Below are 13,647 nucleotides of genomic sequence, written 5' to 3'. Positions count from 1 at the left end.
GTAACCCTGTACTTGTTGTTGCAGGGGTACTGGAACAATGACCTGGTACTGGACCAACTTGTTTATGGCCAGCAGTAGCGAACCACACATATTTTCTAAAGCTGGCAAGCCTGATTTGAAAAATCATTGGGAAGGAGCACCGTCGAACTCCAGCTTATAACCCTGAGAGATAAGGTCCCTTACCCAAGCATCTTGGCAGGAACCATCCCAGATGTGGCTGAAGTGATGTAACCGAGCTCCCACCACAAGATCCCCTCGGGGTGGGTGGGCACCGTCATGCTGAAGTCTTTGCGGAAGCAGAACTGGTGTTCAGGTACTGAGATCCGGCAATGGCTGGTTTCTTAGGTTTACGTCTGGAGCCTCTAGCTGTGTTGGAGGCTCCTCTGGCCCTAGATCAAAATCTGGAGGACCGAAAGGACTGAGTAGACGGTCCCGGGTAAGTACGTCTAGCAGGCGGAAACTCCGAAGGGAGAAACGTGGATTTTCCAGCAGTAGCTTTGGAAATCCATGCGTCCAATTCACTTCCAAAGAGCCATTCACCTGTGAAGGGAAGAGATTCCACATTACGTTTGGAGTCAGCATCAACAATCCACTGACGCAACCATATAGCTCATAGCCGTGGTCCTAGAATTAATATTGCCAATCTCTTTAAGGGAGTCACAGAGGACTCTCGCTGTGTCCTGAATGTGATTCAGGAAAGTAACAATATTAATTAAGCTCATATCACACGAGAGACCTTCCTTTATTTGATTAGCCCAGGAATGAATTGCATGTGTCATCCAGCAACCTGCAATGACCGGACTTTGAGCAACACCTGCAGCAATGTAAATAGATTTCAGAGTGGTCTCAATTTTCTGTTGGGTCCTTTACCGTCTAGGAGCCTGGAGCAGGGAGTACCGCCTTTTTAGAAAGGCGAGAGACTGAAACGTCTACTGCTGGAGACTCTTCCCAGAATTTCCTGCCTTCAGGGGCAAAGGGGAATGTATGCAAAAATCATTTTGACACTTGATATTTCTTGTCTGGATTCTTCCAGGCTATTTTAAATAAGGCATCCAATTCCCTGGAATCAGGAAATGTGACTGTCACTTTGTCTTGTGGGAGGAAAAATGACTGCTGAGTAGTAGCATCCTCCAGGGGGAGCTTTAACACATCCCTAATAGCTAATATGAGGGGATCAATACCCTGGGTAGGGGTGGAATCCCCACTTTTGGGGTCCACATCACCCCCATCATCCTATATATCATCATCAGTATCTGATAGGAGTGCAGGTAGAGCACATTTTTGTGCACCTGTAGTAGACGGGGGGGGGGGGGTGTTTAGCAGCTATACTTGCCACTGCTTGTTGCAGTTCCTGAGTCTTATTTGCATTTGCAGTGAGCTGAGATGACATATCAGACATCATACTTTTGACAGCCCCCAACCAGGAGGGCTCTGGACTCTCCCCCACATTGAAACAACAGGACACAATCCGGGAATTACCCCTTTCACACTGCACTTAGACCTGGGATCGACTCGGGACAGCCCCGTTTACACTGATCCCGGGAAATCCCTGCAAATACATATGTATGTCATTAGAAATGGACATTTTTCTGGCCAGCCCCACTCTTTTTACGGTTGTTGTCATGCACCGTCAAGAACTGCTTTTTCAGAGTGTTCATTTTATTAACAACTTGCTGCTGTGTACGGATAATTCCTCTGGCTTCAATCAGCTTTGCAATGTTTTTATAAATAATAGCATCCATCACTGTGCCTGTTATCTCTCTTTATTTCCTCCTCCTACCTTATGCTGAGCAGCTCTCTGATCTCCTGCTCTGTACAGGTCGCCATATTGCCTGTCTCCTCCGCTTCCAGGGCTTCTCCTCCGCTTCCCGGGCTCTGGATGATGACATCATCTTTTCTGAGCCCAAGAAAGCTCCAATGAGAGGCCTTTTAACAGTCCCGTGTAGGGCCCATTCACACTGCACTGCATCCCGGGATGATTCCGGATTTAACCCAGGTCGAGACCTGGGATTAAATGCCGGGACGCTGGACCTGGGATATTCTTTCAGTACCCTTTCACACTGAGTAAATTCCCGGGTTGATGCGCGTTCATGTGCAATAACCCGGGAAATATTTGTCAGTCTGAAAGGGGTATAATTGGCTCAAACAAGTCTCCCCTGTTCAGAAAAATAACCCATGCATGCCTATTTTGTACGGTATACTTGTAATAATGCGGGTAAGGCAAATGATCATTAAGCCCCACCACACTGATATGTAGGGCAGTTATGTGCCACTAAGCATTTAGAGAAGTGGGTGGAGCTTGATTGATGACGTTATAGTCAGACTGTGTCAGACAATCGCTCTCAAGAAGATTCTTCCCGCTATCTGAGGTGTTCAGTTATTCTTCTCCAAATTTCTGAGTAAGCAACTCTGAAATAGGCTACTAGATAATCCTGGAAAGGGTAGCCAGATCGGATGTTCAAAGCTGTGATTTCTCGCATTTAACAGAGGCGGACAGGAACACAATGATGTTATTCAATGCGATTGGCATCATCAAACCCTTGGGCTGCTTACTTCGATCAGGAAACATACAGGGGACTTATCACTCTTTCTGGAGTCCGAGTTGGAGATATACCAGGACAGGTGGTAAGCATTAGTAAAAGACATTGGGGTCTATTTACTAAGCCTTAGACAGAGGTACAGTGGACAGAGATAAAGTACCAGCCAACCAGGTCCTGTCATTTTTAAAACCCAGCCTGTATCATGGCAGTTATGTAAATTGACAGGAGCTGATTGGCTGGTGTGTTATCACCTTGCACTTATCACTGCTATATCACTGCTTTATTACTTCTCCAGGCATAATACATCTGCCCTTTAGGAACTTATTGGCTGGTACTTTATCTCAGTCTACCTTATCTCCGTCCAAGGCTTAGTAAATAGACTGCTTAGTTTGAATAGGTACTAACTTGAAACATCAACTTTTCTACAATGAATTTCCCTGACTTTCTTATGTGTCCTCCTATTTACATAAATATATAAAACAGTTATTTATTTTCATTGGCCTTGGATACAAAACAGCTCTGCTTTGTTCTCTGCTTCAGAAACTATTTTTCTCTAGCATCCATAAGGGATATTGGGGACAGATTAGTACGATGGGGTATAGACGGGTCCAAAGGAGCCAGTGCACTTTAAATTTCTTCACTGCGTGTGCTGGCTCCTCCCCTTTATGCCTCCTCCTACAGCTCAGTTTAGAAAAAAGTGCCCTCAGGAGAGGATGCACACTCTGCAAGCTTCATAGTTTTTCTTCAATTTCTTTTAAAGTTTTATTTCTTTCGGTATGCTGCATGGGCAACTGCATACCTGCACCGTGGGAGTTAGGGGAGCGGTCACCGGCCTCTTGAGGTGACCGTCCTGTGGGGCTGTTTGTTCAGCGGGGCATGGCGCCTTGGCTGTCACAGCCGCAGCATGCTGCACACCCCTAACAGTGCCTGAAGGTGATCATCAGTGGTGAGTACCAACCGGGGGCCCCACTAGGAGGGTCCCCCGGTTCACTGAGCGCAGAAGCGCAGGTGAGGCGTACTGGCTAATATAAACATTGTACCAAGCATTTATGTGCGGCTACATACATTAGGAGACATAGCTGGTATAAATATTCAAAGGTAGCTCCGGCGCCATGGTGGGGGGCGGAGCTACACGAGAGCAGTCTCAGCGGCATTTTGGCGCCTTCCTCTCTGTAGCAGCATCAGCCTCACAGCTCCTCCATATCAGTACCTGGATCGCTGGTACCGGGTGTAGAAGGGGAGAGCCCCTATGGGGTATATTCAATAAGAGTCGGATCCATTCCGACATGCAGTTGTCGGAATGGATCTGACAACCCCTATTCAATGCACGGCCAAGTCCGACTGTCGGATTTGGCCATACACAAGGACCCGTCCTGCCGCTGCTGTCAGCGGCTGCAGATGCGCTGACAGCAGCGGCCAGGTGCACAGATGGTGGCGGACGAGAGCAGGACGGCGGCGAGGGTAAGCTGGGTGACGGAGGGGGGCAGACATCGGTGGTGGCAGGAGGTGCTGACAGCAGGGACAGAGGTGCCTGCGGGCGGCGGAGAGAGCACAGACCGGCAGCTGGTGGGAGGAGCTGGCTGCGGGGGGACATGTCTGCGGAGGGGGGGGAGGCACTGCAGAGAGAGAGGTGCCTGGCCAGGCACCTCTCTCCTTGCAGCGACTCCCCCCACCCCCCCCCCCACCGCCGCAGACATGTCCCCTCGCAGCCAGCTCCTCCCGCCGGCTGCCGATCTGTGCTCTCCCCGCTGCCGGCAGCACCCACTTGTGGATCTGTGCTCTCCCCGCTGCCCACAGCACCCACTTGTCGATCTGTGCTCTCCCTGCTGCCCGCAGCACCCACTTGGCTTCTCACCTCAGCCCCTATTGAATAGGACCTATTTCTGTCGGAAGCTGCCGTCTTTCCAACAAGACGGCAGCTTCCGACAGTTATTGAATACAGCCCTATATCTGTGCACAAGTAACATCCCTCTGAGGGATTTCTCATATTACAGTCTCATTGTTGTTTACACAAAAAACGCTGACAGCCTCACTGGTGCTATGCAGCGCTGGGCAGGGCCGTCTTAACAGCAGTGTAGGCCCCTGGGCACAGCAATGCACTGGGCCCCCTACCCATCCTCCGGCGGTAGGGGTGGGGGGTGCTCTCAGTGGCAGCTTTGATGTCCTGCGGGTGGTAGAGGGTGTTTTATCTTCCGCTCAGCATGTAGGACCTGGAGCAGTAATTTCTTACAATTACTCCTTTACTGCACAGATGGGGCTAAACTGTGGAGGGGGCATTAGGCTGAATGAAGAAGTCCTGGTACATGACGTCCAGGGTGGTAGGGGGTGTTTAATACGTAAAGGAGGGGTGGATAGTGGAGTGGGCTTAATATTTATCATTTTACGGTGGGAGGGCAGTTAGCTTGACTGCAGATATCTCAAGTTCCTGAAAATATATTTCTTAGCTTTGAATGGGATAAAAAAAACTAGAGTCCCACCTTGCAGGAGGTGTTGGGGATTTGGGTATCTGTGGTTCTGGGCATAGTAGAGACAAGCTGCCAGTGTCCACTGAAAGGGGAGTGTCCCAGCTTTAGGATTATACCTGCAGAAAAACTCTATGTCAGACAGAACCTGAGATATCTGGCTGGGAAGAGCAATTAACAGGCTTGGATGGGGACCACTGCTTTCAAGTCAGATATCTCCGGTTCCCCTGGGCCGATTTTCAAAAATCTGGTACCCCTGGAAAGAGGGGACCCTCAGCTAGCAACCTAGGGCCCTTATACTCATGGGGCCTTGGGTAAGAGCCCATTGAGCCCATACGAAAAGACGGCCCTGGCGCTGGGTGCGTCCAGGAACACATTTTCGGGTGTGACCCGGCTCTGTCAGTCTGAAAGGGGTATTACAGTACCTAGAAAATCACATGAGTTTTTGCATGCAGCAGATCTGCAAAAATATGCTAATGTAACCCTCCCTTAACTCTAATAAGGTTACCAATTAAGTAGTGTGCCTCCACCCAAGCTATTACTCTAATAACGGGCAGCCTGGGTTACCCGCATCTCTATATGTATTCTGGAGGTGGGTTTTGTGTTATGTAACAATTTATATACCAATGCTATATTATTTATATACCTGCTCTTCTCTTCCAGCTTTTCCAATCAGTCTCTGTCAACCAGCACTCTGTAAGTATTAACTTTTAATATTTAAGTACACATATATTGCTTTACTTCCAATATATATTTTTTAGGCATATAGAATACATTCAATTTTCTAGCTACCCCACTTTCCTATACATATCATATGCATGCAATACACAAAAATATATAATTGCACTTAACCTTGTTCAATGAGTGACCCGGGTACTCTGTAAAATATGGATTGCGCAAGTTAGGGCCCATAAGTTATAGTTATAAGCAAGAAAATATTAGTACTCTGTCAGTCTTTAAATTTAGCTAATAACCAGCTTTCATCCCTGTAATGTTGAACTCCTGTTTCCTGGGTAGCCTCAGTGTCTTTAAAGAGTTACAGTTTATACTTTGGAATTTACTTTGTATCCAGTAAGCTGCAGGTGGCTAACTTAACAGTGCATAGCATAAAGATACAATACTTCTCCTCTGTATTCCTGGAAATCACTGTGCTGACTTTAGATAAAATGACTCTGGATCTTTTATTTCCAAATAGTTCAGTTTAACAGCCGACAGTCTCAATTAATAGTGGCTTATTGCAGGTCTGGAATATCCTCTAGAATAATTATATATTTAATATCACTTTCTCTCTCTGTATATCTATATTTATAGTATCTGGTGACTAGGGATTATTTTATAATATTATCAGTCTTGTTCCTTTGCATAAGCTAGTTCATCTCCCTTATGTATGTATATGTACACAATTATAATTTCCATCTCTGTGATAGCTATTAATCAGATATTATACAAGTCTTCCCTGGCTTTCTTATCTGGTGCTTAAACAAAGGACAGTTATTAGCTTTATGGGATCTTTATGCTGCTGCTGAGTAATAGAACACATTCACTTATTATATAAATATCTTCCGTTGCTGGTTAAACCCCCACTGTTCTGTTTGACTCATTAGGGGCTTTTAAAGGGTTTTTTTTTTACATAGGATTAAGTACAGGGTGACCAGAGTCACTTTCTTGCCCCTTTGTATGATCTATTTTCACTTTGTCCCCAGTTATCTGAAGGAAGGAAAAAAAGGTAACTGTATCCTATAGTGTATAGTGCAGTATATAAATGGTGCACATCACTTACTCCTCCCGGCGATGCTGCTGTTAATGTGGCACTCCCCCGACTCTTGCCTTGACTTTCTGACAGGCTTCTCTGACTGCTCTGTCCCTGCTGCAAGCGGTACTTCTAATTGCAACGGCCTGCCTCAGTGTGAGTGTAGACTGCTTGCCTCACTTTCTGATGCAGCTTCTGGCTTCCTTCTGTGACTGGCTCCCTTCTGATACTATGGGACCGTCCTCTCTATCTCTGGCCGCTGATTCTGCTCTTCGGCTCACAACAGCGCTGCTCACTGAAACCTATCTGCTGGCCTTACACCGCCGCTCTCACTCGATTGGCTCATACCAGCACTGTACCTCAAAACATAGCTGGCTATATGCTCCTGAGGCGCACATTAGCGCTAAACTCTGGAGCCCCTCTGGCCGCCTTATGACCCAAGGTAATGCCCAGTGCGGGTAAAGCCACTCGGCTCTCAGCAGCGCCGCTGTATGTCTACAGCGTAAAGCTCTTTGAAGCGGCGTGCTGAAAAGCCAAGTGCTCACTCAGACCGGGGGAACAGGAGACTGGCGTTCGCTAGCGGGAGCGCCTTTTTATCTCCCTTGAACTACCCGCTCGTGGACTCCCTCTCTGCACCCGGCACTCATTTACCGGCTCGCGGATCCTCTCTATTCTATACCCTCCTATACTACCGGCACGCGCGGGTCCCTTTCCTCTGCACACGGCCTCCTCCTTCTGCACACGGTTCCCTCCTTCTGCACACAGCTCTATTTACCGGCGCGGGGACCTCTGCAGCAGCGTTTTAGCTTTAAGTGCCCTCCCTCTCTATTTTTCAATGTACACAAAAATACATATCCCTTCCTTCTGAACCAACACAACCCCCCCTTTTTAATACATCCATAAATAAATATATTCATATATATTATTTCATATACTTTGACAGGTGTAGAATTATATATATATATATATATATATATATACATCTTTATACATTTATTATATTAATAAATAATTCCATATTTATATTTACACATATTAACTAAACCTAATATTAGGCTACATACTCTCCCCCTGGTGATCCAGCATAAGTTATTAACTGGGTCACCATCTTAATATATGCTCACACTTTGAAATTGCCTTTTCTCAGATTTTCTGAGATAATCATTAAAAATATGGCCACATTGATACTGTACTAACATGAGTTGCCCTAGGTATGGTACACGGTATTCCCAATTGATCATACGTTAGTATAGTAGGGGGGCGACACACCCTTTTTGGCCTCCCCACACCTGTTCCTCCTCTATCTCATCATAAGGATGCAAAGACCTATCAGAGTTTTCAGATACTCTCTGATTTTCAACATTACAATATTCCAGATTTTCTTCCCAGGGGTTATTATCATTAAGTTCTTGGATTTTACCTTCCACATGTTCTAGGGGACCCTCAGTAACATGTTCATCAGTAAGTTTGTCTAAACCTAAAGACTCATCTTTATAATAATACCCTTGTATCTCTGGCTCATCATCTAGCTCATCCACAATACTCAATTCATTAGGTATTACATTTCTACCTTTCCTTCTCTCCATAGTTGTACTGGTAGTGTTTTTTAATTCAAGCCCTTCTAACCGAACTTCTTTCCCTATAGGTAATAGATGCTGTCTATGATATGTCAGTATCCTTTCTTCTCCTGCCTCAGGCTTGATCTTATATACAGGTAAATTTGAAAGTTTTTCAACAACCACAAACGGATCTTCTCTCCACCTATTTGAAATTTTAAACTTTCTTGGTGTTCCTAAATGTCTCAGTAGAACTCGATCCCCTGGAACTAACTCATGTTCACGTATTCTCCTGTCATATCTAGTTTTATTTTTTAATCCCAATTTTCTGGCTGCACTTTCAGCAATCTCATAAGCCTCCTGTAATTCTTCCCGCAACTTCTTTATGTATTTTATGTGAGAAATGGATGGTTTGTCACTATTGGATATCCCCATACATACATCTATAGGAAGCCTGGCTTCACGACCAAACATTAAGTAATAGGGGGAATACCCTGTGGCTTCATTTTGTGTACAGTTATATGCATGTACTAAACGGTCAGTATGCCTTTTCCAGAACCTTTTATCAAAAGGATTTAACGTTCCCAACATATCCAACAAGGTTCTGTTGAACCTTTCAGGTTGGGGGTCGCCTTGTGGATGATATGGGGTTGTCCTTGATTTAGTTATTCCACAGATTTCACAAAGCTCCTTTATCAGTTTACTTTCAAATTCTCTACCTTGGTCAGAGTGAAGTCTGTTTGGAAACCCATAGTGGACAAAAAATTTGGTCCATAATGTGTTTGCCACCGTCGATGCCTTTTGATTTGGTGTTACATATGCCTGGGCATATCTGGTAAAATGATCAGTTATCACTAATATGTGGCATTTCTTTCCTGGTTCTACTTCTAATGTCAAAAAATCCATGCATACTAAATCCATAGGCCCACTACTTTTAAAATTCACTAAAGGGGCAATTTGCTTAACTACAGTTTTCCGAACTATACAATTCCCACAGTTTCTACAGTAGCTTTCTACTTCCTCCCTCATTCCTGGCCAATAAAATCTATCAGATATTAACTTAAGGGTTTTATCATACCCTAAATGGCGGTGGTCATTGTGCAAAGCTTTCATCACTGTATTTCTGTGCTTTTTAGGCAGTACTAACTGTTGCCTTTCACCTCCTTCATGTTTTTTAGATACACGATATAATAGCCCATTTGTTAGGAATAACTTGTTCCTCTGTCGTTCCAATAACTTAGCTTCCTTGGTAACTAGTGGGGGCTTAGGATTCCAACTCTGTTTCATTTTTTTTATTACATCTCTTATGTCTGGATCTTGATTTTGATCAATCTGTATCTGACCTCTCCGAAGTCTTGGCAACCCTTCTAGCTCTAAATTACTCAGCCAACAATATGATAATGGGAGAGCTTTAGAAGTGGCTCCTAAAGGACTCAACATTTCCCCTGGCATCATTTCTCCAATTTGTATTTGATGACATATCCCTTTCACATCTCCCATAGGCACTTCAATCCATTCTTCTTCAGCGTCACTATTGCCTTGGTTGGGGATCCTAGAAAGCGAGTCAGCATCAATGTTATTAACTCCAGGTCTATATTTTAGAGAAAAATTATACAAGGCCAATGCTGCAAGCCATCTGTGTCCGGTAGCATCGAGTTTTGCTGTTGTTTGTATATAAATTAAGGGATTATTGTCGGTGTGCACCTCAAAGGGTACACCATACAAATAGTCATGGAATTTTTGCTACCACACACCACTTTAAAGCCAAAAATTCCAACTTATGGGTAGGATAGTTCATTTCACTAATAGATAGGCCCCGGCTAGTAAAAGACACAGGTTTCAGTTCACCTTGGTACTTCTGATATAATACCCCTCCTATTCCTTCTTGTGAAGCATCTGTGTGAAGTACATATGGAAGGGTTGGATCAGCATATGCCAAGACTGGAGCACCGGTCAGTTTTTCTTTTAAAGCTTGAAAAGCCATTTCACATTTATGATCCCATCTGTTTCCAAATGGTTCACTTGGCTTGAACCAATGGTTGGATATTGTTTTAGTGGTTTTCTTTTTATTATTTGGGGGATACCCTTTAGTCAAGTCAGTAAGAGGCTTTGAAATTTTAGAATAGTTCGGGACAAAACGGCGGTAATAACCACAGAACCCTAAAAAAGATCTAAGTTCTTTCAATTTAGTTGGACGGGGCCAATTCCTCACTGCATCAACTTTGGCAGGGTCAGTTGACACCCCTTCCCTGCCTACTATGTGTCCCAAGTATTTCACAGAGGACCTACATAATTGGCACTTATCAATGGATAACTTCAATCCTCCCTCCATTAATCTATCCAACACTTTTAATAGACGGGAGTTATGTTCAGCAAGGGAATTTCCAAAAACAATAATATCATCTAGATAGACAATAACTTTTCTGTAATTCATGTCTCCTATAACTTTTTCCATAGTCCTTTGAAAAGTAGCAGGGGCTCCCTTTATACCTTGTGGCATCTTCAAGAATTCAAAGAATCCCAATGGGCAGATAAATGCTGTTTTTTCTCTGTCTTCTGGGCACATAGGGATCTGATAAAATCCATTTCTTAGGTCGAGTACAGAAAACCACCTGCTCCCTTGTAAGCAATCCAATGCCTCATCAACCCTAGGAACAGTATACTGATCTGGTACTGTTCGAGAATTCAGTGTCCTGTAATCTACACACATACGGATTTTTCCATTTTTTTTTCTTGCTATCACAATTGGAGAGGCATATGGGCTACGGGACTCAAAAATTATTTGGTTCTCAAGTAATCCCTTCAGATGTATCCAAACGTCCTCAAAATCCGCAGGTGCTATCCTACGGGAACGCTCCCTAAAAGGACTTGTATCATTTAACTTTATGCCGTGTTCCACTCCTTTTGCTTCTCCTAAGTCCCATTCTCCTGTTGAGAACGCTTGTTTCCTGTATTCTAATTCCTTAATTAAAGAAACCTTGTCTTCTTTTAACATGTCACTTTCCTGAAAACAAACATCAAATTCATTCCCCCTTTCACTGAGATTGGTTCCTGGTTGTACCAGCAAGGTATGTCCTACATCCATAACTCGTCCATCTTCATCCTGGCACCAATTTGATAGTACATGGTATAACTGAGTGTTAGTCCCCACAATCACAGGGGGTCCATTTCTTTCTCCCAGAATTTCAGGACATATGAGAGCAATAAAGGGTACTTCTAAAGGCCCTTCAGGTGTTTTCCTTTCAAATTTAAGGGTTACTTGTACATAACCCAAATAGGGATACTTTTCGACACTTAATCCCCAGATGACTAGCCCACTAAGTGGTTGTATGGGTACATGCGATATATGATCATCATACCATGTTTCAAAAATTATAGACACTTGGGATCCACTGTCTAAAAGTACTTTACAGTTAATTCCATTAATAGATGCAGGAACTATGGGGGTAGGCCCCAATAGACCCTCTGGCACTGTCCCGTTCCACCAGGAATTCCCCATTGCACAGTAGCTGACTTCTAGGGGGACTGTGAGGGGTTCACAGTCCTCCCTTGTTCGTTTCCCTGCCCCATAGAATTTCCTCTATGTGCGTTATAATTTGTTACAGGAGTTCTTGAAGATGATCCATCAGTATTAGCATTACATTCAAAAGCTCTGTGTCCCATTCTACCACATCTAAAACATCCTCTTCCCCTATTATTGTAAGAGTTTCCTCTTCCCATGCCTCGATCAGATGCATTGTTATTACTCCTCTGAGAAGAGTTTCCTGAGTTTCTGCTACTTTGAGAGGCTATAAATTGCTCTATTTTCTTATTTTGCTCCTCTATCATTTTAACTACCTTATCTTCAAAAGGATTTACTTCTACAGAGGGTTGAACGACTTTAACCTTTTTTATTGTTTTTTCTCTCATTTCGATTAATACTTCTTCCTGCTTTATTTCTTTTAACAATTCATTAAAAGTAGGAGTAGGTTCCCTTGTTCAAGAGCATCTAATTTTCTGGGCCACAGAATCAGTTGTCAGTGCTCCCCTCAGTAACTGTTTCATTCTGCTTCTGTCTACTTCATGCCGTGTAATTCCACCCTTTTCTACTATCTTGTATAAAAGTTTGTCCAATCTTATTAAGTATGCACTTAACCTTTCTACAGGTTCCTGGAACGTGTGATGCAACCTAGATGTTAAATCCCCTACATCTTCTAATGTACCATAGGCATAATCTAGAGCCTCAAAATATGTCTCAAGAGTAGCTTGTGGGTTACTTCGTCTAGCTGCCTGTATTATTCCCATGGCAGGCCCCCTTAGGCTTTCAACCACTCTCTGCCTTTTTATTTGATCAGGGCATTGCCATTCCTCAGCTTGCTGAACAGCAGCTTCCTTCCAGGACTCGTACGTTTCTTCACCTAGAGGTACAGGCACTATCCCCGAAAATATTCGTAATCTCCTATAGCTCCCTTCATAGTGCCAGCATTCTAACTGGGTAACCACTCTATTTACCATTGTCTCAAACTGTGACCCATCTACATTTTCACCATTTCCTTGTGTATTACTATGTGCATTTTCCCTTTCAGGGGTATCCCTAGAAGTGGATATGTGTGTATTACTAGCTTCTTCATCTTTTCCCTTAGGCCAGATAATATACCACCGCCTCCCAATGTCCTCATTTGCCATTATCATCATTGGTATCATACATGGATCTAACTCCCTTTCAGCTTCTATTAATATGGCTATTTCCCCTCTCCATTTATCCACAATCTTAGGTCTTTTAACCCCATATAATTTGTCTATAATTGTTCTAATGACTTCTTCATCTGAAAATTCAGAGAAATTTCCTCCTATTGCTATACACTTTTTAGGATTTTTCTCTTTTTGCATACACCAAGTGTATATATCCTCTCCTGTTAAATTCTCCATTCTTACTAAACTCGTATCTCAGCAGACTTGCCTCCAATATGTAACCCTCCCTTAACTCTGATGAGGTTACCAATTAAGTAGTGTGCCTCCACCCAAGCTATTACTCTAATAACGGGCAGCCTGGGTTACCCGCATCTCTATATGTATTCTGGAGGTGGGTTTTGTGTTATGTAACAATTTATATACCAATGCTATATTATTTATATACCTGCTCTTCTCTTCCAGCTTTTCCAATCAGTCTCTGTCAACCAGCACTCGGTAAGTATTAACTTTTAATATTTAAGTACACATATATTTCTTTACTGCCAATATATATTTTTTAGGCATATAGAATATATACAATTTTCTAGCTACCCCACTTTCCTATACATATCATATGCACGCAATACACAAAAAAATATAATTGCACTTAACCTTGTTCAATGAGTGAC

The 13,647-nt window shown here is 43.6% G+C and overlaps 1 protein-coding gene across 1 annotated transcript; it reads right to left on the bottom strand.

The window, feature by feature from the left end:
- Positions 1 to 12,286: 12,286 nt before the first annotated feature.
- On the bottom strand, positions 12,287 to 13,216 carry LOC134910887 (paraneoplastic antigen Ma1 homolog). Its single transcript, XM_063919274.1, has one exon. It carries the CDS (start codon positions 13,214 to 13,216, stop codon positions 12,287 to 12,289), a length of 930 nt encoding a protein of 309 aa, XP_063775344.1.
- Positions 13,217 to 13,647: the final 431 nt, after the last annotated feature.

The sequence above is a fragment of the Pseudophryne corroboree genome, chromosome 4 (assembly GCF_028390025.1).
Source record: "Pseudophryne corroboree isolate aPseCor3 chromosome 4, aPseCor3.hap2, whole genome shotgun sequence".
Taxonomy (NCBI): domain Eukaryota; kingdom Metazoa; phylum Chordata; class Amphibia; order Anura; family Myobatrachidae; genus Pseudophryne; species Pseudophryne corroboree.
The sequence above is the reverse complement of the archived record's forward strand: the minus strand, read 5'-3'. Positions and strand labels throughout refer to the sequence as shown.